The sequence below is a fragment of the Chiloscyllium plagiosum genome, unplaced genomic scaffold (genome assembly GCF_037043375.1).
Source record: "Chiloscyllium plagiosum isolate Xiang-an unplaced genomic scaffold, Cpla_swu_hap1 HiC_scaffold_7, whole genome shotgun sequence".
Lineage (NCBI taxonomy): Eukaryota > Metazoa > Chordata > Chondrichthyes > Orectolobiformes > Hemiscylliidae > Chiloscyllium > Chiloscyllium plagiosum.
In genome coordinates, this window is record NW_028270145.1 from 87,611,409 (window position 1) to 87,635,880 (window position 24,472).

Consider the following 24,472-nt stretch of genomic DNA (forward strand, 5'->3'; position numbering starts at 1 on the left):
AACTATTTCTGCATTTGATGTAAAGCTTTATTTTATACATGTTCATTAAAGTCAAGTTTCCAAAGACTGTACTGGGCCTGGATAAGGTTAAATGGAACAAACAGTGCCAGATTTTCACACTGATCTTCCAGTTCTGATTTTTAAATATGAACATAATCAAATTTATTAACATAAATCTCATCTCTGTCTCTAACATGCATTTTTCAACATGTATTCACCCACATTAAGTGAGTTTCCAGCTTTTCTTGAACAACATTGTTAAATTACATATGGAAGTATGTAACTTTGTTAGATTATTCAGAATTTAAACTAAGCTGATACTAATGAATGGTTAACATTGTATTATTCCTAATCATTGCAATGCTTCATTTTTATGAGCTCAAGTTTCAACTAAACTCTGAAATACATTTCATTCTCTTTGTTGACTAAAGCAAACTACTGTCTTAATCATGTTAATTTCTCTGTCCTTTTTTTTAAAATTCCAGGATTATAGCGAAAGCACTGGTGAATCTCATGTCATCGCAGAGTTTAGGCATCGTATTTGGACCAACTCTTATGTGGCCTGAAAATGAAAGCTCGAACATGGCAGTGTTCATGACATACCAGAACCAGATAATTGATCTGATCCTCACAGAGCATACTGAGATCTTCGACCCGTAGGGAAAATGAAGATGCCTCTTGTTTAGTGGGATAATAGTGTACTCCAAGGACTTGTGTTTGCTGAATTTTTGTATAAGACAGTGTGTGGTTCTGCTGCTTGTTTATTTTTTGTATCCTCCCTCAATGTGTTTTCATTTGTATTAACCTATATAGTTGATATTTACCTGAGGCTAGGTTTTTTTTTAGTCCACTATACAATCACTGATTGATCACTACTTAAGTCATTCTCAAATCAACGGACAGCTGACAACTGAATTTGAAATTGCTTCCCTCAATCAAAATCCAACTGGGACAAAACAGCCTCCATTTTCATGGAGTTACTGAAATCTACTGATTTTTATTGTATCTATTGGTCAGCCAGAATGTAGTCAGAATCATAGCTGCATGGTTAATTAACAAAACAAGATGAAAATACAACAAAACTCTGCATCCTAATAATCAAAAAAAAGTTTAAAGTCATTTTAGCAAAAGTCAGGTGAAAAACTCACATTAATTATATTAGCAAAATTATGGTTATTTAGAAGAATCAAACTTAAATTATAAAGTCATTTTAGGTTTTCATCTCCAAGCTGTTCACTGTTAATACCGACTGAGGCATTTGCTAAAATTGGCACTATTCCTTTTTAGAAACACATTGGTCTCTCAGCAAGTTCTTGTTTTTGATTGTTCGGGACATCTAAAACATAAAAGAGCTGCCCATTGAATTGGTATTTGGTTCTAAATTGTTACAACATATCCAAAACTCTGCAGCTTTTATGCAAGCATGCACCACGACCCACTCACTCATCACCCCTGTCCTCACTGGTCTGTATTGGCTCCTGGTATCCACAAAACCTGTAGTATAAAATCTCAATCTATTTCAAATGTACTTTATTGAATGTAAGACCAGAATGCAACTTGCCAAACTCCCTTTTTAAAAGAACGAGTGAGCCACCATTCAGACAAGTAATTTTCTCATCCTTCCATCCATCTCTCTCCCAGTCTGTTCAGCAGAAAGATTGGGAAGAGTACTTCAAGCAATGATTGTAGGAGTGTGGAACACTCTCCCATGAGCTATAATTTTAAATCAAAGGTCAATAGAATTTAGCTACCAATGAGTGTAAACTCATATGGAGTTTAGGGCAGAATAGAATCTATAGCAACCATGAAAGATGGAACAAACTTGAGGGACTGAATAACCTTAATTCTATTCTTAAGACTCCGACTCCCCATGGCTACAGAACACCTTGCCTTAGTTGTTGATCTCACATCATCCCAAATCTAGCCACTGCGATCTCGCTGGCCACTTCTTCATTGACACACCTATCTTAACTGTGGCCGAATGCACAACACACTGTTTCTTCCCTCCATAGATCATCTACTTCCTGGAAATGAGGTCCAAGGACCAAAATCAAGGGTGCAGCATGAATATATGTATATTTTTAGATCTAAGAGTATATTGACTGAAGACAATGATTGGATCAAACTGTCTAGTATATCCCACAAGGGTAAGTTGCCCCTTAACACTCACTACCTGTGATTAGACATACTGAATTAGTCACTTTATAAATATCACAAGATGTTCAGCATGAAATTGATAATAGCCCAGTATTTGCTAAATTAACTTATTTCTATGATTTAAGTTAATTCAGTATATTTAATGTATTTCTTTTCTCCAACCCCAAACATCCAAGTGTATTGAAATATTCTTGGGTCGATACCTTTATGGATAGAGTTTTGCTATTTGAGTGATGGGAGTGATTTCACAAACAGAAAAGGTACTATGCATAAATTTTGGAATTTGGATGTTTGATTTCCTACTTTGCTTCTCGCCCTTGTCAGGTTGACTTTTCACTTTCACAAACTGTCACATGCAGCTGGTGGGAGGCATTCAGCTCGTGCCAGACAGTTTGCTTTGTGTCAGACCAAATTCTGGCTGTTTCTCCTCACTACCATTAGAAGTTGATTCCTACCTACTAATCTGGCCTTGAATTGCTAACACTTACTCTGCATAGGTTGTGGAATTAAAGGTGTGAGGCAAACAAGTCTAATTCTTGTCAATAAACCACTCGTGATAGGGTGTGAATTAAGTGTTGCAGTTACTAGTAACATTTAGTATCAATGAAGCATTTCCAGTTCATTGTTATGCTTGATACAGTTCAATAACTTTCCACTGTCAGCTATAATTAATGGATGGCAAGTCTAAAATGCTCGTGGTAGCACAGAAGTACAGATCTTTAGAACAGCAATAAAGTTATTTGGCTTTCAAATGTTTGCTGTGGAGAGGTGACTTAAGAGGCAGGTACCTACCTGATAGGTGATGGGAAATTGGAACCCACTGGCTTTTGTTTCAGTCTCCAAGCTTCAACAATGGACAACTTTCCTGCCCTATCTCCTAATAAGAGAATACTGAGGCTAAGTTATTTTCAAAGTACTAAAATTACTAAGTAAAATTATACCTTACAAACCTTACAAACACCAATTTGCATAGCTCAGACCAGGCCTGATTGCATCAGCAAGTCAACAATATCTGTGAAGTATTGTAAAATCAATAATGTTGTTGATACATTAATTAATATACCTGAATTACAACTGAATTAGAATATAATCAGAATTCAACACATAAAATCTCATTCCATTTTAAAATAAAAATACGGTCATCTCTCATTCCTAACACCTTTTTGAGCTTTCAAATCATCAGTTTGATTTAGCAAAACTGGTTGGATCATGATTGGTCACAGAAGAAAAGATACATTGTTTATGTTCAGTATTTGCCTTTTTCCTGCTGCGCTTCTCCAGCAACACATTTCCATCTCTGATCTCCAGCATCTGCAGACCTCATTTTCTCTTTTTCCTGGAATAATCAAACCTCAGAATGAGAAAGAAATGTTGTTGCATTTTGTTCCTTTATGAACCTGTTGTACATATGAATGTATTTTTCAGCCTTGTATTCATTTGTTCGGTTACATAGAAATGTAAACACAGTGAGGGAAACTGTTTATAAGATTCCAGGTATACTTCCCATGGTTTTTGAGCACTGATAGTACACTGTTCAATCAAACTGACAATTTTGTTATTGATTATAATCAAACTTGATTCTGCAAAGGATAGTTACGAGAAGGAGAATGGATGCAGATTTATTGGTTTGGTTTTTAATACTAAATTGAGACTTCTGAGATCCAGTTCAATTTTAAAATGCAATGAAAAATGGAGACAAAGGCTTTTTTACTGAAAATATATGCTCTAGAATTGTGCCTGACTTATTTTAGCTGATTTTTGATTTTATGTAATGATTATAAATGGGCGCAATCTTTTAGGGGTCTAAGCAACATGAGCTATGCAGAGATTTATAGCAGAATCAAACAATGAATGCGGTGAGGCCCAATATAAAGATCATCTAGCACCATCTGTTAGGCTTTTCACAAGCAGCCAGGTGAGATTCCCACTAGATTCCAATTGATGGTCATTATTGCTTGTTAAACACCTTTATTAAAGACCTGAAACACCTCATTAATATGCACACTCCCACCTTGGCAAACTCACCAAATAGGCAAGATGTTGGAAAAACTTGACAAGGAAACTAGAGTTGGCACCTGGTAGATTTGGCTCACTGCTTGCTCTGATTTGGATGACACCAAGCACCAACATCCCAAAGCATCTCCACGGCCACCAGTAAAACATATACATGCACATGAACACATATACACACAACACATCCATGGACTTTGACATTCAACATGTGTCAATCTGTAAGTACGCTCACTAATGTACTTATAAAATGGTCCTGCATTTCAATGCTGCACCTCAAGCTGCACCAGCAGCTATCATTGTAATGTTGCTGCAAGGACACTGTGCTCAGAGACACACAGCCAGATCATGGAATGGATTAGGCTGCAACTATGGGCTCTTCACATGATATTAGAGAGCATGCTCACTGTATCCATTCTTAGTACTGCCTTGATGTGTTGTTTTGCACTTTGCCAATCAGTCATACTAGTCTCATAATACTGCAGACTTGCCTTGCCATTTAGCATAACCACAAAGCCAGGAAGCTTGCCATAGTCGACAGCAGGTCTCAATCAAGTCAAGGGGGATAGTCTTCAGTCAGGGGATCTTGACACAGTAAGTCAAGGGCAGTCTCCGTATCAGTTCAGGCCCTGCTCAGGACAGTCAGTGTCGGATCTTCACTTCATTAAAGGCAAGGAGCTGAATGACAGGATCTTGACTCTTGCTGCCTATTGTAGGCTGTCTTCCTCTTGTAATGAGAAAGGGCCAAGTATTGCAGGCAGTGAAAGTGGGTGGCAAAGACATTACTATTTATGCAAAACAATTGAATAGTCAGCGCAGAGGACATGCATAGTTAGTGCTATCAGGGGTTGGCTTGTGTGAGAACAAGTGCAGAAAATGTTGCAGGTAATAATGAGAGTCATAGAGCATGTGACTTAATGGAAAGGGGGTAGAGTAGCGCAGACACATTGAGACAGATTGAGTATGAGGAATCGGAGAAAAGATGGTGGAACCAATCCTGTGCAGTGGAGAACAACATTGATATTCTTCTTACATTGCTGGGCATTCCTCCTGATGGCTGAGAGTGCGCCAACTGGGTGGAAACCTCAGATCAAGTTGGCATGTTCTGGTGTCATGGCCTTCATTGCTACTCTTGGAGAAGGAGGGAGATTTACATTTGCACTCCATCCAGCAGAGCCTCCGGGACTTTGCCTACAAAATGGGTCATCAATGTTGCCCACCTGTCGGGTCCACGTAAAAGTCAGCAACTTTACAGGACAGCTTCAGACTGACAGTGCTTGTCTGGGCACACATTGGCCTTTTAAATATGGTGCAGCTGAAAGGGATGCTGGTGAATTCTGGGATATCAGATAAGTGTCAACCTGTTGTGGGAATGGCCTGTGGTAAGATGTGTTGTGAATCAGACAGGAGAGACACCACAGGAATATGGTAGATAATGAGGCAGATTTGATAAGATAAAGCAAAATAACTCGCAAAGCCTCATGATGACAGACATTCCAAAAAAACTCAATATAATGTGGACTTTATAAAAAAAAATAAGATTCAGTCTATTGTCTTCATCGAAATTTGTTATCTTGCATGCAACCCATGTTTATTGCTTCAATTGCAGAAATAAGTTCTTTAAGTATCAAACCCGTTTTGCTGTCCAGTAAAAAAAATTACAGTCCAAGCTTTGCCATGTTTTTCACCATGTTATCTTTGTTTTGATAGCAAAAATAAAAGCTTAGCTGCTTAAGCCATTAATACAGTCTGATATTTTGTTTATGTTTTGTAAATTAAGATATCTTACTCCTAATCTCTTGCTCTCTCACTCCAGGTATTATTTTTAACCCAATAAAATATTTAGCCCAACACCTGTCACTTAGTTTCTACAAATGTTACATAGGATCATTGAAATTGCTAAATGATAAAAGAATCAAGATTTGTTTTATAAAGGATCCATCTAGTTTACTTTACACCAGACTCATTTAATACATTAATAATGGAGTAATTGACTAATAATGGCAATTAACTGACTGCACCAGACACCAAGATTCAAGGAAAACCCCAAAGGTAGGAAACTTTGGGAACTATATATCCTTCTTCACCATTTTCCTGCTAAAGCTGATTACACTGAGCATTAGTCATGATTTAGATTATTCATATCTTGTAAACAGAAATATTGTTTTCTGCAAATCTATCCAATTTGCATTTGAATGAATCAATGTTAATTTCTCCCACTGTCTCCTGAAAGAGTTTGTGCCATAGATTGCCCCTTGTTCACTACCAGTTCAGCAGATTAATTTGGAATTTAACCACATTCAAGCACAGACCACATCCTCCTTGGTTTCTATCTACTGGAAATAATCCTCTCTAATCTATGGTCCACTATATCTAGTACCTTAAAGTCCTAACAACATCAATCACTTCACAGAACAATCCTCTTTCAAATAAGAGAATGGATTTGAAATGATAATTTGGAAGTGTACAAGTTAAGAGGAAGTGAGGACATGACCTCTCATTCGCATCTCTTCCCAGCTTTGGAGAAACACTTCTTCCATTCAATAAAATTTAAAGCAGGGCCAGGGAATTAGTCTTGAATGAACATAAAGGCAGTTAAAGGTAAGTTTTATTTACAATGTAGATATGGTCATAGGTTGCCAAGTAAAGATATATATATCTATTTATTCAAGGAATTGAATAGATAGGCCTGAATTTTTCTTTCCAAGTCTTCAGTGCAGAGTCAAAGAAAGTTGCACGTTCACACACCCTGCCCAGGAAAATATTTGGATCTATGTTCCAGGGAGCCATTGAAAATGGGGGTCATAGTCTGTAACCCTGCAGAGATTTCAGAGGCTACCAGGAGCAGAAGCAGGCTGGATTGAAGACTGCTGTCGTACACAGACACTTTGTCAAATGCATTAAGGAAGAATAAAATCAATCCTCTGGCCTTCATTCCTCACTCCTCACACAAAATACCCATGCCCTATCTATGGCAACCCATGCCACCTCATCCATTACCTATCCAAACCTCTCATAGCCTCCATGCCAAATTACACTCCTCTACTAATTTTCTATTGTTCTTTATCCCTACTTAGTGACCAATCATGCTAACTGCCATATATACTCGTGTAAAAGTCGAATCTTTTAGACTATTTTTAAAGGTTCAATTTATAGGGTCGACTAATACATGGGTACTAGTTTTGAGGGGCTGAAATTCATGCTGCAGTTCGAAATACAGTATTATTAGCAGAAGTCAATTTGATCGCACAACTAATCCCAGGTAAACAAGCAAAACACAATGAATTACAGTAAAGGTAATTACCGGATAAAAGCAAGAGAAACAAGAATGAATTACTGGTAGGAAATTTAATTTATAGATGCCGGTATGAAAATTGAGCATGTCAAAGATTCATTGAAATCCTGCAAAATCACACTGTTCAACATCGTCATGGCCTGATATAATGACAGACTTAAAATGAAACATTTATTAAATTCTGAATGTGTAAGTGTCTTGAACTTTCCCACAAAATACTTCCATTTCCCTCCCAGTTACTCTCATATGTTATAAGCCTTAGCAACATTAACAAATTTATTAAAGATATATCGTTATGTAGCTAATATATCTCACTTTTCTTCAGATATAATGGCACAATAAAAATGATCAACTTTTTAACAATATTAACTTTTGGATGTATAGTGAACAAAAATGTGATAAGTACCGATAGATTTCGTACTGGTCTGAATGAATGAATGAATGAATCAATCAAAACGTGCTGTAGTAAACCAAGTGGGCTAAGTAGAGTTATGAATGAATGAGTGAATGAATAGTAAACAAAGGGTGATGAGTAGAGTTACCGGTATAAATGAATGAATGCGACTTTGTTTAAGTGGGTTAATGGGAACATGTAGTTTCCTTTGTATGAGGTTTGTAATGCAACATAGTAGGGTCGACTTTTACATGAGGTATGTGGAAAATGCAGGATTTTTCAGCCAAGAATAAGGGGTCGACTTTTACATGAGATCGACTTTTACACGAGTACATATGGTAAATCATCCACTGGTCAACCCCTTTTCCCTTATACCTAGAATGCAAACTCACCAGGTGTCCATGATGAGCTGACGTCAGGAACTATGATGAGATTTAAAAGACCTTTTGATAGTCTACTGATGAATTCGCTAATTTTAAAGAAAAACACTCCGATAGAAATACATTCGCCACGTTTAACTTCCTTTAATTTCATGTAAAAATCAATAATATGTGTTCATAATCCTTCTTCAAAGACCATTTAGAGCTGTGAATCAAACCAAACACTCCGAAACCCTGCTATGATCATGAAAGCACCCGATGTGGCCTCCTCTATATTGGGGAGACAGGCCGCCTACTTGCGGAAAGTTTTAGAGAACACCTCTGGACACCCGGACCAACCAACTCAACCACCCCGTGGCTCAACACTTCAACTCCCCCTCCCAATCCACCAAGGACATGCAGGTCCTTGGACTCCTCCATTGCCAGACCATAGCAACATGATGGCTGGAGGAAGAGCGCTTCATCTTCCGCCTAGGAACCCTCCAAACACAAGGGAAGAACTCAGATTTCTCCAGTTTCCTCATTTCCCCTCCCCCCACCTTGTCTCAGTCCCAACCTTCGAACTCAGCACCACCTTCCTAACCTGCAATCTTCTTCCTGACCTCTCCGCCCCCACCCTCACACCGGCCTATCACCCTCACCTTAACCTCCTTCCACCTATCGCATTTCCAATGCCCCCCCCCCACCTGTAAGTCCCTCCTCCCTACCTTTTATCTTAGCCTGCTGGACACACTTTCCTCATTCCTGAAGAAGGGCTCATGCCCGAAACGTCGATTCTCCTGCTCCTTGGATGCTGCCTGACCTGCTGCGCTTTTCCAGCAACACATTTTCAGCTCATGAAAGCACTAATCCATATAATGACAACCTTAAGGCTTATGTCAACTGACAGGGTGAACTCGCAAGTACTGGTTTATTCTTAACAGGACTGGGTTTATTTCAAATATTTACAAAGAAGGGAATTTATGCCTTGACAGATTTCTTAATTGTTCCAAGGTATTCTACACATATTAATGTCCATATTTAACAGTGCTAAAGGGTAATTTACAGTTTTCTCATTCAGTCACAACATATGAGCATTACTGGCGAGGACAGCATTCTTTGCCCATTCTTAATTTCCCAGAGGTCAATTAAGATTCATGCACATTGCTATGGATTTGGAGTCACATGTAGGCCAGGCCAGGTAAAGATGGCTGATTTCTTTTGCTAAGGGATTTGTAAACCCAATGGACATTTTTCTAATCAAACAATAATGGTTACACAGTCACCATGAGACCAGCTTTTTAATCCCAAATTTCACCATTTGCCATCGTGCAATTCAAATACATGTCCCCAAAACATTATCTTGGTGTTACAGATGTCTATTCCAGTGACACTATCACTAAGGTCCCAAAGGTATTCAATACCTTATATATATTGAGACTTTACCTCTTCAAAAAAGTACCCTACTCCTCAAGAACCTAAGCAGCTCTAGACATTCTCCTACTAGGTCTAAAGTGCACATCATGTTTGGACATACCATGAGCAAATATCAGATCTGTCTGAGGCAGCCTATATGAAACATGAACATTCAAATTATAATACATCTTTATTTGACATGTCTGTGAAAATGGAAGGGGCCAGGTTCAGCAACAGAACATCCAGACACATGCATCTGCACTATTTTCACTCAGATTCTATCTCCTTAAAAATTCGGGTCATTGGAGTGACATTCATAGGTTTTGTACAGTTAACTTAAGAAGTCAAAAAAGTCATTAAATTCCATCTGGGGTATCTTTTACATGTGCAATTATTATTTTTTATTTGGGGCAGATCACAATCCTGCCTTGAATCCCCGGTCGGAGTAGAACTGCCAGTCATCTGAGTGTTATGGGTGCCTGAGCAAGTGCACCTCCATTTTGCAGTCAACTTTGCAGCAATGTCTTGGATGTGGGAATTCATGATGTTAGTAGTCCCTGTCTTAAACTCATTTCCACCCTCTTATAATTGTGAATGTTTGAGCGTGCTTTTTATGCAATTTTGTAATCCGAGCCACTTGAACCTTACCCTTTGATCAGTACTACCAAAATAACAACTGAACTCTGGTGAAACTGCAATGGATTTTTGGGACTAAGCAGTATAAGAAAATAGGAAATATCATGCTGCATCACTGTTAAAAAAAATTTCTATTGACTCTTATGGCTGTAAAGTGTTTATTGGTAAAACACTTCACTGTCAAGTAGTCAAAATCTCACATTTTTTTGCACCTTAACAACTAAGCTCTCATTGACATCAATGCCACAGCTAAAGCTGAATTCTGGTAAATCTCTGAGAATTTGCACCATCCAAGGATTACAAATCATTGCAATATCTATTACAGAAAGTGGCATCAGGCAGCAGGAAGTTAACAACAGTAATACAAGCTCAAGGTTCAGGTTGTACAGATAAACAACTTGAGCTTTTTTTATGCAGTTTGCAGTGTCGTTTTAGCAGCTTTGTAATCCCCTCCCCAATCTGTTGCTCGATATTTACTTTGCTCATTTCAGCTTGGGTTCTACAGATTGTTCTCACAAGCTATGTTACACCACCTGACTATGACAGTAAAGAATATCAATTCTGAAACATTACAGCTTTGTAATCTCACTAGGTACAAACTAATCTTCTCTTTCTTCTTATGAACTGAAACCTCATAAATTAATAACACCTAAATAGAGATCTTTTCAATTTTGCATATTTTCAAAAGCCTTTGGTTGAATCATGTGAGCATATAGGGAGAATCTGTAATTTGTTTCATGATCAGTGCATATGAAAATTAAAGATACTTTAATGTAGACATTCCTAAAGGGCCTAATTAGTGGAAAGAGCATATTGTTAGTTTAATGCAATTAAAATAGGCACTGCTGAACATGATTTAAGATTCATAGTGATATGATAAACCTTATTAACATGACACTGTTTAGTCTGATTTGATGCTTTCAACCAGTCTACCACATAAAGGTATTGAATCTTCTTCATTTGGTTTAAGTTTGGATTTAACCCTTGCTTTTCAGGACAGGGTAAAAATGTATGTGAAATCATTTGCATGACAGATTTCTCTGGCCAGAACAAAGTGAACATTAGGAAGAAGTAGAAGTGAGGATTCAGAACATTTCAGTAGTATTTCCTAGTACTACATGCCCAGAGATTTCACACAGAAAAATGACCTGTAGTTGTTGCCCATCACATAACTACAAGGTTGGTTCTTAAAGAGGCAATGTGGTTGAGGTGTGTGATTGCACACAAACTTCCAATCAAACATCTCATGGATCCTCAACCTTCAAGAACTAACTACCACACATCTGGCAAAATCTGCAAATCATGAATTAGACATATCAATCAAACCAGAGTGAAAGCAATCCTGGAGCTAGGGATGTTATCCCTATGCCACAAAATTGTCTATACTCACTGTAGGACAAGTCAGAAAGGAACCGTGAATGTTTGGAATTCTGTACCCTAGATGCTGTGGAGGTTTAGTCACTGGGTATATTCCAGAGATACTTCAATGAATCAAGTGGCAGAGTGGCTCAATGGCTAACTCTAGTGCCTCACAGTGCCAGGGACCAGGGCTCGATTTCACCCTCAGGTGACTGGCTATATGGAGTTTGCACATTCTCTCCGTGCCTGTGTGGGTTTCCTTTGTGTGCTCTGGTTTACTCCCACAGTCCAAGGAGGTGCAGGTTAGGTGAATTGGCCAAGCTAAATTGACCATAGTGTCCAGAGATGTGTGGGTTAAGTGGATTAGCCCTGGGAAATGTAGGGTTACACGGATAGGGTAGGGGGATGGGTCTGGTTGGGATGCTCTTCAGAGGGTCACTGTGGACTCGATGGGCTGAATGGCCTGCTTCCACACTATAGGGATTCTATGATCTATAATTCCCTGTATTCTCAGAGACAATAGAATCTTGAAAAATGACCGCCAATGCATCCATTATTTCTAGGTCCACTTCCGTAAGTACCCTGGGTATAGATTATTGGCCTGGGGATTTGTCAGCCTTTAATCACATCAATTTCTCCAACAGTATTTCCCTACTAATACTAATTTCTTGCAGTTCCTCCCAATTACTAGGTTCCATGTTCCCCAATATTTTGGAGTGTTATTTGTGTCACTCTTTGTCAAGACAGCCAAAATATGTATTTAATTGTTCTTCCATCTCTTTGTTCCTTGGTTTCTGACAGAAAGATACTTATATTTGTCTTTGCTAATCTTTTTCTCTTCACATACTTTTAAAAGCTTTTACAATGTGTATATGTTCTCATAGTTTATTTCCTCCTTTTAATCTCTTCATCCTCCTTTGTTGTTCCTATCTAACTACTTGATAATGTTTGCACTTCTCTGTATTTTCTTCCAAGTTTGTTCCTTCACACCTCTCCAATTAGTTGGTGAACAATGCAATTGCTGTCAAGGTGGGGTCCTAGGCCCTAGCTTCAGCTGCCTCATCAATTACCTTCCTACCATCATAAGGTCAGAAGTGGAGATGTTCATCAATGATTGAACAATGTTCAACACCATTTGCAACACCTCAGATACAAAGGAGTCCATGTTCAATTGCAACAAGATCGGGACAATGTAGGAGTAAATTACTGCAGGTTCTGGAATCTATACTGAAAACAACAAATGATGGAGATCACAGTAGGTCAGGGAGGATCCATGGAGAGAAAGCAAGCTCACATTTCAAGTCCAGATATCTCTTCACCAGGGCTGACAAATGGCAAGTAATATTTGCGCCACTCAAATGCCAGGCAATGGTCATCATCAATCAGAGACAATCTAATCCTTGCCACTTGGTATTCAGTGTTGTTACCATCATTGAATCCCCAATTAACAAATTCATGGGAGTTACCATTGACCAGAAACTCAACTGGATTTTCCACATAAACACAGTAGCTACAAGAGCAGGTCAGAGATTAGGAATGGAGGTAGAGATACAATGTGTATACGTTCCTATAGTTTAGTGAGGTAGAGGTACAAATATGTGAACAGATAATGGAAAAGTGTAAGAGCAACAGGGTGGTGATGATAGAATATTTCAATTTTCCCAACATTGCCGGGGATTCACTTCATGTTAGGTGTCTTGATGGAGCAGAATTCGTAAGGAGCATCCAGGTGGGTTTTCTAGAGCAGTATGTAAATAGTCCAACTTGGGACTATACTGGACCTAATGTTGGGGAATGAGCCCAGCAAGGTAGTTGAAGTTTCAGTAGTAGATTGCTTTGTGAATTGTGATCACAATTCTGTAAGCTTTAGAATACTCATGGACAAAGACAAAAGTGGTCCTAAAGAAAGAGTGCTAAACTGGGGAAAGACCAACTGTAGCAAAATTCAGCAAGCAGCTGTTTGAAGGTAAATCCACATTTGGTATGTGGGAGACTTTTAAAGAGGGGTTGATTAGAGTGCAGGACAGTCATGTCCCTGTGAAAATGAGGGATAAAAATGGCAACATTAGGGAACAATGGATAACAGGTGAAATTGTCAAACTAGCTAAGAGGAAAAAGGAAACATACATAAGGTCTAGGCAGATGAAGCATTGGAAGAATATCGGGAAAATGGGACCAATCTGAAACGAGGAATTAAGAGTGTTCAAAGGGGTCATGAAATATTTTTAGCCAACAGGGTTAAGGAAAGTCCCAAAGACTTTAATTCATATATAAGAAGCAAGAGGGTAACTAGAGAAAGGGTTGGCCTCCTCCAGGCCAAAGTTACGGTGGCGTCAGAGAAAATGGATGAGTACTTTGCGTCAGTATTCACTGGGGAGAGGGACATGATGGATGTTGAGATTAGGGACAGCTGTTTGAATACTCTTGGTCAAGTCGGCATAAGGAGGGAGGTGCTGTTGGGGACTGTAAAAGTCATTAAGGTGGACAGGTCCCCAGGTATGGATGGGATCTATCCCGGGTTACTGAGGGAAATGAGAGAGGAAATAGCTGGGACCTAACAAATATCTTTGCAACATCCTTGAACACGGGTGAAGTTCCATAGGACTTGGGAATTGCTAATGTTGTCCCCTTGTTTAAGAAAGGTAGCAGGGATAATCCAGGTAATTATAGACCGGCGAGTCTGATGTCAGTGGTAGGGAAGCTGCTGGAGAAGATACTGAGGGATAGGATCTATTCCCATTTGGAAGAAAATGGGCTTATCAGTGATAGGCAACATGGTTTTGTGCAGGGAAAGTCATGCTTTACCAACTTGATAGAATTATTTGAGCAAGTGACAAGGTTTATTGATGAGGGAAGGGCTGTAGATGTCATATAAATTGACTTCAGTAAGGCATTTGATAAGGTTCCCCATTGTAAGCTGATGAAGAAAGTGAAGCTGCATGGGTCCAGGGTGTACGAACTAGATGGATAGAGAACTGGCTGGGCAACAGAATACAGAGAGTAGTAGTGGAAGGGAGTTTCTCAAAATGGAGAACTGTGACCTTTGGTGTTCCATAGGGATCCGTGCTCGAACCACTATATAAATGATCTGGTGGAAGGTATAGGTGGTCTGATTAGCAAGTTTGCAGATGACACGAAGACTGGTGGAGTAGCAGATAGTGAAGGGGACTGTCAGAGAATATAGCAGAATACAGATAGATTTGAGAGTTGGGTGGAGAAATGACAGATGGAGTTCAATCTGGGCAAATGCGAGGTGATGCATTCTATAAGATCCAATTCAGGAGCGAACTATATGGTAAATGGAAAGGTCCTGGGGAAAATTGATATACAGAGAGGTCAGGGTGTTCAGATCCATTGTACCTTGAAGGTGGCAATGCAGGTAGATAGAGTGGTCAAGAAGGCATACAGCATGCTTTCCTTCATCAGAATGGGTATTGAGTACAAGAGTTGGTAGGCAATGTTACAGTTGTATAAGACTTTGGTTCGGCCACATTTGGAATGCTGCGTGCAGTTCTGGTTGCCACATTATCAAAAGGAAGTGGATGCTTTGGAGAGCGTGCAGAGGAGGTTCACCAGGATGTTGCCTGGTATGGAGGGCACTAACTATAAAGAGAGGTTAAGTAGATTAGGAATACTTTCATCAAAAAGACGAAGGTTGAGGAGGGACCTGATTGAGGTCTACAAAATCATGAGAGATATGGACAGGGTGGATAGCAAGACACTTTTTTCCCAGAGTGGGGGACTCAATTACCAGGGATCATGAGTTCAAGGTGAGAAGGGAAAAGTTTAAGGGAGATTTGCTTAGAAAGTTCTTTACGCAGAGGATGGTGGGTGCCTGGAACGCATTGTAAGCGGAGGTGGTATAGGTGGGCACGATAGCATCATTTAAGATGTATCTAGACAGATACATGAATGGGCACGGAGCAGAGGGATATAGATCCTGAGAAAATAGGTGGACAGGTTTAGATAGAGGATGTGGATTGGTACGGGCTTTGAGGGCCAAAGGCCTGTTCCTGTGCTGTAATTTCCTTTGTTCTTTGTTCTAATACCATAGTGAGTAACACACTGACCGCCCATAGCCTGTCCACCGTCTGCAAGGCACAAGTCAGGAATGGGATGTAATAATTCCCACTTGCTTGAATGAGCGCAGCTACAAAGACACTCAAGAAGCTTGACACCATCCAGGACAAAACAGTCAACTTGATTAGCACCACATCCACAAGCATCCATTGCCCTCATGCTCAGTAGCAGTTACAATATGCACTCAGAAAGTCTCCAAATATCCTTAGACAGAACTTTCCAAACACATGACCACTTCCATTTAGAAGGGCAAGAGCAGCATAAACATGGGAGCACCATCACCTGCAATTTCCCTTCCAAGTCACTCATCATCTTGACTTGGAAATATATTCCTGTTCCTTCACTGGTGCTGGATTAAAATCCTGGAATTCCCTCTTGAAGGGCATTGTGGGTCAACCTCCAGTGCATGAACTGCATTGGTTCAAGAAGGCAACCTTCTCAAGGGCAATTAGAGATGGGCAAAAAATGCTGGTCCAGCCAGTGACACCCACATCCCATGAATGGTTAAAAAAAACTGCATTTTGTTTCTCATTCCAATTAAATTCATTCAATCCTCGAACCCACCGGGACATTCACTTTCTCCAGCACTGCAATGCTCCCGTTAACCAATACCACCCCTTTTCATTTTCTTATTTCTCAACTTCACTGAACATCTTGTATCCAAGATATTTAAAACCTTGTTCTGCGCTTCCTTGAGTCAGGTATCTGTCATAGCCACAAAATCATAATTGCACATGGCAATCTGCACAATTATTTACTGTCCTCTATGTGTTCACATATGCTCGGTAACGTTGATTTAATACATTATAATTTCTCCTTTTTTCCAACACAAGCTATTACCTCACTAATCTCTGTTTTAGTGCTAACTGTCTCTCCCAGTCACTACAATATAAATTATAGGTATCTAATAATTTTCTCTTTACACTTTGAAGGATAAGTACTAAATAGAAAGTTAAAAATCACACAACACCAGGTTATAGTCCACCAGGTTTAATTGGAAGCACACTAGCTTTCGGAGTGACGCTCCTTCATCAGGTGATTGTGCACAATCACCTGATGAAGGAGCGTCGCTCCGAAAGCTAGTGTGCTTCCAATTAAACCTGTTGGACTATAACCTGGTGTTGTGTGATTTTTAACTTTGTACACCCCAGTCCAACACCGGCATCTACGAATACTGAATAGAAAGTTCACTCTCACAGAATGATAGAGATGTATAGCACGGAAACAGATCCTTGGGTCCAACTCGTCCATGCCGACCAGACATCTGAACCTAATCTAATCCCATTTGCCAGCATTTGGCCCATATCGCTATAAACTCTTCCTATTCATAGACCCATCCAGATGCCATTTAAATGTTGTAATTGTATCAGCCTCCACCACTTCCTCTAGCAGCTCATTCCAGTCACGCACCATCCTCTGCATGAAAATGTTGCCCTTCATGTCCCTTTTAAAGCTTCCTCTTCTCACTCTAAACCTATGTCCTCCAGTTCTGGACTTCCCCACTAAAGGGAAAAGACCTTGCCAATTTACCCTATCCGTGCCTCTCATGATTTTATAAACCTCTATAATGTCACCCCTCAGCCTCTGATGTTCTAGGGAAAACAGCCTTAGCCTATTCAGCCACTCCCTATAGCTCAAATCCTCCAACCCTGGCAACATCCTTGCAAATCCTTTCAGAACCCTTTCAAATTTCACAACATCCTTCCAATAGGAGTGAGAACAGAACTGCACACAATATTCCAAAAGTGGCCTAACTTGTACAGCCGCAACATAACCTCTCAACTCCTCTACTCAATGCTCTGACTAATAAAGGAAAGCATACTAAATGTCTTATTCACCACCCTAGCTACCTGCGACTCCACTTTCAAGAAACTATGAACCTGCACTCCAAGGTCTCTTTGCTCAGCAACACTCCCTAGGACCTTACCATTAGTGTATAAGTCTTGCTCTGATTTGCCTTTCCAAAATACAGCACCTCACACTTATCAAAATTAAACTTCATCTGCCACTCCTCTGCCCATTGGCCCATCTGATCAAGGTCCTGTTGTACTCTGAGGTAACCTTCTTCTCAGTACACTACACCTCCAATTTTGGTGTCATCTGAAAACTTACCATCTATACCTCCTATGTTCATATCCAAATCATTTATATAAATGATGAAAAGCAGTGGATCCAGCACTGATCCTTGTGGCATACTACTGTCACAGGCCTCCGATCTGAAAAGCAACCCTCCATCACCACCCTCTGTCTTCCACCTTCAAGACAGTTCTCTATCCAAATGGCTTGTTCTCCTTGTATTCCATGGGATCTAACCTTGCTAACCAGTCTCCCATGAGTAACCTTGTTGAATGCCTTACTGAAGTCCACATAGATCATGTCAACCACCCTGCCCTCATTAATCCTCTTTGTTACTTCTTCAAAAAACTCAATCAACTTTTTGAGACATGATTTCCCATACATAAAGCCATGTTGACTATCCCTAATCAGTCCTTGCCTTTCCAAATATGTATACATTTGTGCCTCAGGATTCCCTCCAACAATTTGTCCACCATTGACATCAGGGTCACCGGTCTATAGTTTCCTGGCTTTTCCTTACCACCTTTCTTAAATAGTGGTGCTACGTCAGCCAACTTCCAGTCTTCCAGCACGTTACCTGTGACTATTGATGATACAAACATCTCAGCAAGGGGCCCAGCAATCACTTCCCTAGCTTCCCACAGAATTCTCAGTTACACCTGATCAGTTCCTGGGGCTCTGTAATGATGCCTATCACCTTGATGTAACATGTACACAATGCTTATCACTCAGTGGATATATTTAAAGCAAAAGGCTTTTTTCATTAGACTACCAGTATTTTTCCTTTACCACCCTTCATAAAAAATTTTAAGAATGTTGTTTGTATGCACAGTCAGTAGCTGGACCTTTGAGAATCCTACAGAAAGCAACCTCATGGCAAGATTTAACAGGGTTGAATCAATAGCCAATGATGAAAAAAAGTTTTGGACCCAAAAAGATACACGCAGCAGCAGCTGCAAGAGTGAGGTCAAAATGCCATTGAGCTGGAGTACTAGACAGACCAAGGCAGTTATAGATTAGATTGGGTGCCGATGATTTGTTGGAACAATTCTAAGTTGAGCCAGAAAACGAACAAACGTCAGAGGCTGTCTGAGTGAAGTTAACAACATCAATGAGCAAAAGGAAATCTTCAAAAATATGTTGCATATTTATAGGCTGGAAAAACAAAAAGTAAACAGATTACTTACAAGATCATATGAAGCATTACTGTCAGAACAAGTGAGCACTACAAGACACAGTTAACAGTAGAGGAAATCAAGGACCACAGAAACAATTTAAAACGAGGTCACAGACACGAAAAGACACAGCATCAGAATTAAAGTGACAAAGAGGCAATTTAGAAACCCAAGCATACAAGGCAGGAGATCCATCACTTAAACCACAGTAAGGGTAAGAAGTATTTAGTTAACCAGTGCTCATCAACAGAAAAACTGGGAAAATAATAGGGATTATCAGTTGGAGATGCAGACAATGGGAATTATCCAGGAAAAATCATTAAAGGAATGGAATTCATCTTATATACCCAGGAAGAGAAGAATGAAGAGCAACTTGATTGAAGTGTATAAAATTCTGAAAGGTCTTCATAAGATAAATATGAAAATGATGTTTTCTTTTATGGGTGAGTCCAGAACTAAAGGGTGTGGTTTTATAATTAGCAGTTGCTCTTTTCAAATGAAAAGGAGGATCTTGTTTGGTCAGAGAGTTGTGCAACTTTGAAATTTACTGCCGCAGAAAGCACTGGAAGTGGGGATATTGAATACCTTTGAAGCAGAGCAGAAGTGGATAAGTCCTTTTAGGTAATGAATTTGAAGCTATGTGATAGATGGGAATGCAGAATTGAAAATAAGTAGATCAAGCATAAACTCATTGAATAGCAGAGCTGGCTTAAGGGGCTGAGTGGCCAGATCCACTCCTATTACAGATGTTCATATGTTTGTAAGGCTGTGAAGACAATGAGATTTGTTATTAAAGCTACAGGAAAAGGGCTTTCAGGCCACAATTAGTGGGGTTTATCTCAGCAAGTTATAAAAAATGTAGGATTCATTCCTTTGACTTGCAGAAGGCAAGAATCATCTATTTTATTTGCAAAACCTGTGAATCCTTAATTTGGGTTATTAAAGCATGGGAAAAACTTTAAACACAATAGTACACAGTAGCAGCATTGTTATGTTCAGAATGAAAGTCTTTGAAGCAAAGAAAATAATTAATCACATTAGAGATGACACAGCAGCATACATAATATTGCTGCAAAGACTTAACATTCAAGAGAGTCAAAAAAATGTAGAGCTAGACATCTTGGAGAAAATAATTCTTAAGTTACAAAGTTTCCTCTAAAATTAATCAGAATCTGAATGAATAAATGTACTATTTAAACAATTGGGAGCATGGCTCATAAGCGCAGCTCAACAATGTATAAAAAAAGCAACCAATGCTTTTGATGAAGTTTTAGTATTCTTGAACAAGGACATTAACTTCACAAAAAATGAGGGGAAGTGATGGCCTATTAAGAGGTATTATTGCTGAACTATTAATCTGGAGACATAAGTAATGTCCTGAAGGCATGGATTCAAATCTGATGATGGCACATGATGGAATGTGAATTCAATAAAAGTCTAATAATGACCATCATCATTGTCAGGAAAAATACATTTGGTTAATTAATGTCCTTTAGGGAAACACACTTAAAATTAGGGTCCTGAGGAGAGTTGCTGAACAAAGTGGCCTTGGGGCACAGGTTCATAGTTCCTTGAAGGTGGAGTCACAGGCAAACAAGTTATTGAAGAAGGTTGTTGGCACACTGGCCTTTATTGGTTAGTGCATTGAGTATAGGAGTTGGGATATCATGTTGTAACTGTACAGGATATTGCTTAGACCACTTCTGAATATTGCATTCAATTCTGGTCTCCCCGCTATAGGAAATGTTTTGTTAAACTTGAAAGTTTGCAGAAAATATTTAAAAGGATATTACCAGGATTAGAGGATTTGAACTATCGGGAGAGGCTGAATAGACTGGGCTTTCTTCCCTGGAGGATCGGAGGTTGAGGGGTGACCTTATTGATGTTTATAAAATCATGAGGAGCATAGACAGGGTGAACAGCGAAGGTCTTTTTCCCAGCATCGGGGAGTCCAAACCTAGAGGGCATAGGTTTAAAGTGAGAGAAGAAAGATATAAAAGGGACCTAAGGGACAATTATTTCGCACAGTGGGTGGTACGTGCATGGACTGAGCTGCCAGAGGAAGTGGTGGAGGCTGGTACAATTGCAACATTTAAAAGGCAGCTGGATGGGTATATGAATAGGAAGGGTTTAGAGGGATACGGGCAAAATGCTGGCAAATGGGACTATATTAATTGAGGATATCTGGTCAGCATGGATGAGTCGCTTGAAGAGACTGTTTCCATGCTGTACAATTCTATGACTCTACATGGGAATGGGAAAGAATAGCAAAGGATATCAACGGGTCTTCCTCATAGTCTCTGTAACAAGTTTTATCATGCTACTCTAATTTGTATATAGTTGCATCAAGTTCAGATGAGGGCTTTTTGCCATTAAATTATGAGGTAGTTTTCCTCTTCCACAGTCAATCAAACAGATCCTCTAGATTTCTCCCAGCAATGAAAATGGCTGCAGCAAATATTCCAGATAGCTTATACAAGTTGATGAGCAGTGGTGCACATTCATGGTACAAGTGGTTGCTTGCAATCGTGCAAACAAGTAATCTAATATATAATCTTGTAATTCTGTATCACCAATGAAACAGGGTAGAATTTCAACCTGGCGTTATCTAGTTTACACTGAAAAATACTGATCTTTTGTGAGATTTTGCAGAGAAGAAATAGTGTTCACAGTTGTAACTACAGAATCTGCAAAGTTCCAATTCTTAAAGTGCTATGCTTATTCTGTTGGAACTTTGACAGCTCTCTATCAGAAAACCAGCATCACAGGGCTGTGAATTTTATTCATTATAAGCACCAAATCATTTTCTCTTCAGAACTTATTTCCATTCTGTCCGATTTAATTAATGATTTTATTGCTGTATCAGTCAAAGAGTGCTGCTTGGTTGATTGTGAATTTTTGAAACTGATCAAGTACATTGTAAAGTAAAACATGTTTAAAATGAAAGATTTGCTTCTGAGCCTAAACATATCCATTTGTTTTGGAATCCCTTTACCCATTAAGATATTCATTTATTGTCTAGCACTTTTGACAAAGGAAAACAGAAAACAATAGGATTTCCATCTGAATATTCCTTATTTGTTTTAACCCAAAAAATTCTCACTGCTGAACAACAGTAGAGAATTACAGCACACTGGGAGACTAAACTGAACAGAGCAGCATTCAGATAAATCCTATGCAAATAAGACATTTTAAAATGAGTGTTATGTAGGGAAGGTCTAGTCCTCAAAAGGTTAATTCAATAAGGGGGAGTGGGGGTGCAATGCAGTTCACTAACATAAATGTCAAAACGCTGGAACAGTATTCATTTGCACAAGTGCACATCAGGCAAAACCAGCACCTACAGTGGTGGAGGTGATAATCCTCTTTCAAAGAGTTCGTTGCTGTACAAGAGAAGATTTTAAATTAGCATGATAATGCTCTTCAGACAAAATACTTGACAGAAAGCAATCAGCAACCAAAATGAGTAGTTAAATTAGTAATCTTGAGAAATACCAGCACTGTTGAAACAAATCTGTGATTTTACCCTAAATTCTTATCCAGCTCTTAGAAAGATTCTCAAGGACAGATTGAAAACAAAGAAGAAGAGAAGATGGAAATTCCTAATATTCACGAAGGTTGCAAAATCTGGAGCCAAGAAAGAAACATTGATGGCGGTACAGAGTATCAGACAAACCTCTAAAATAAATATAGACTTCATCTGTTAATATTTTAGAGGAATTACATCCATTTAAAATGATTTTATTCTCTAATTATGATAAAACAGATTTCAAAGTATGGTTGTATTAAGAATCTCTTTGTTATTATCACTGATTCAATTTTTTGACTATTTGGTCTGGAAGAGTTTCACACCAGTTCTTGATTTGATGATGGTATCATGTACATCTCTCAATCGATACATTACAAATTTTGGAAATATGACTTTGAATTCAGCAGAATATGGGTCAAAACCTAGAAGAATCCAAAATGGAGGGGTTTGGCACTAACTTGGCTGAAGATAAGTGCAGAGATTACAGCCCATCCTTTTGTCATGTGGAAGTAGTGAATCCATAACTGTTGATCCAACCGCAATACCAATTCTGATGGTCTCAGCTTCCATTGTAGCACAAGTAGCACCACACCCCTACCCCAGTGTCCACATGCTGCAGCAGAAGTTCATATCCTGACACGTAAGGACAGAATGTTATCGTGCAAACCTCAAGCTGCTGCTTTCATGGCTGTCTTCTTAGTGTGCAAAGAGATTTTCAGCATCTGCCTTCCAACAATTATTAAGATTGCTGTGCAGTACCTCAAGGAATTAGCAGTGGTTCAGTACAGCAAGAATCTGCTGTCCCCCCTCCACAAACAGCATTTAACCTCCCTCCAGAGTCTTTCTCCCAATTTTCATGCCTGCTTCCCAGATAACACAGAATGCTGCCCTGCCTGTCAAAATGGTGTCAGTCACACACTGGCTCTCCAGCTTCAGAACTGTTGAAAGTTTGTGTTCCAAGATAATTTTCAGTCTTCTTCACTTGAATGTCAGCAACATTTCATGTTTCAGACACGGAGACAGAACTGCTTTGAAGCATTTGGTCAGGCAAAGGCAGACAGAAGACAATGACTGTACAAGCCTGATTAGTTGACGTTTGCATTTTTAAAATTCATTCATGAAATGTGGGCATTGCTGGCTGCCCAGCACTTATATCTGGTTGAGAAGATGGTTGTGAACTGCCTTCTTGTACCGTTGTAATCTACGTACAATAGGTTGACCCACAATGCCCTTAGAATAATGGAATCTGAGATGTGGATATCACTGGTCAGGTCAGCATTTCTTGCCCATTCCTACTTGCCCCTGAACTATGTAGCTTGTTAGACCATTTCAGGGGGCAATTGTTCTGGAGCCATCTGTAGGTCAGATTAGTAAAGATGAGAGATTTCCTTTTCTAAAGGACATTAGTGAATCAGTTGAGCTTTTACAACAATCAATGCAGCTGACATGGTCACCATTGCTAACACAGTCTTTGTATTTCAGTTTTAATAATTGAATTTAAATACAACCAACTCCCATAATTGGATATGAACGCATATTAGCCTGGGCCTCTGGATAGTTCAGTAATCATAGAATCATAGAACAGTGATAGAATCCCTTTAGTGTGAGAACAGGCCTTTCGGCCCAACAAGTCCATACAAACCTGCTGAAGAGTAACTCACCAGACCCATTCCCCTATCCTGTTATCCTATATTTACCTCTGACCAATGTACCTAAGCCTACACATCCCTGAACATTATGGGCAATTTAGCATGGCCAATTCACCTAACCTGCACAACTTTGGATGCAATGTCACAATCTCTCTATTTTCATCTGATCTAATATATCTCTCTCTGTTCCTCTGGTGATTGAGGGGCTGTGCTTTTAGTGCATTCATTATTCAGGGAGGTTGTGATTAATATTTTGATCTGGCTATTTGTTTCAGAATTTGGAGGCAAGAGTGCTCAGTCTGTATGAAGCATTTAGGTGTGAAGGGAAGCTGTTTTC

The 24,472-nt window shown here is 39.3% G+C and overlaps 1 protein-coding gene across 1 annotated transcript in view; it reads left to right on the forward strand.

Annotated features, from left to right (window-relative positions):
• Positions 1-5,910, forward strand: part of arhgap15 (Rho GTPase activating protein 15) — a 741,895-nt gene extending 735,985 nt beyond the window's left edge. Inside the window, exon 15 of the mRNA XM_043694095.2 lies at positions 486-5,910. Within this exon, the coding sequence (XP_043550030.1) occupies positions 486-660 (175 nt within the window). The 3' untranslated portion in view covers positions 661-5,910. The remainder of the gene's footprint in view (positions 1-485) is intronic.
• Positions 5,911-24,472: the final 18,562 nt, after the last annotated feature.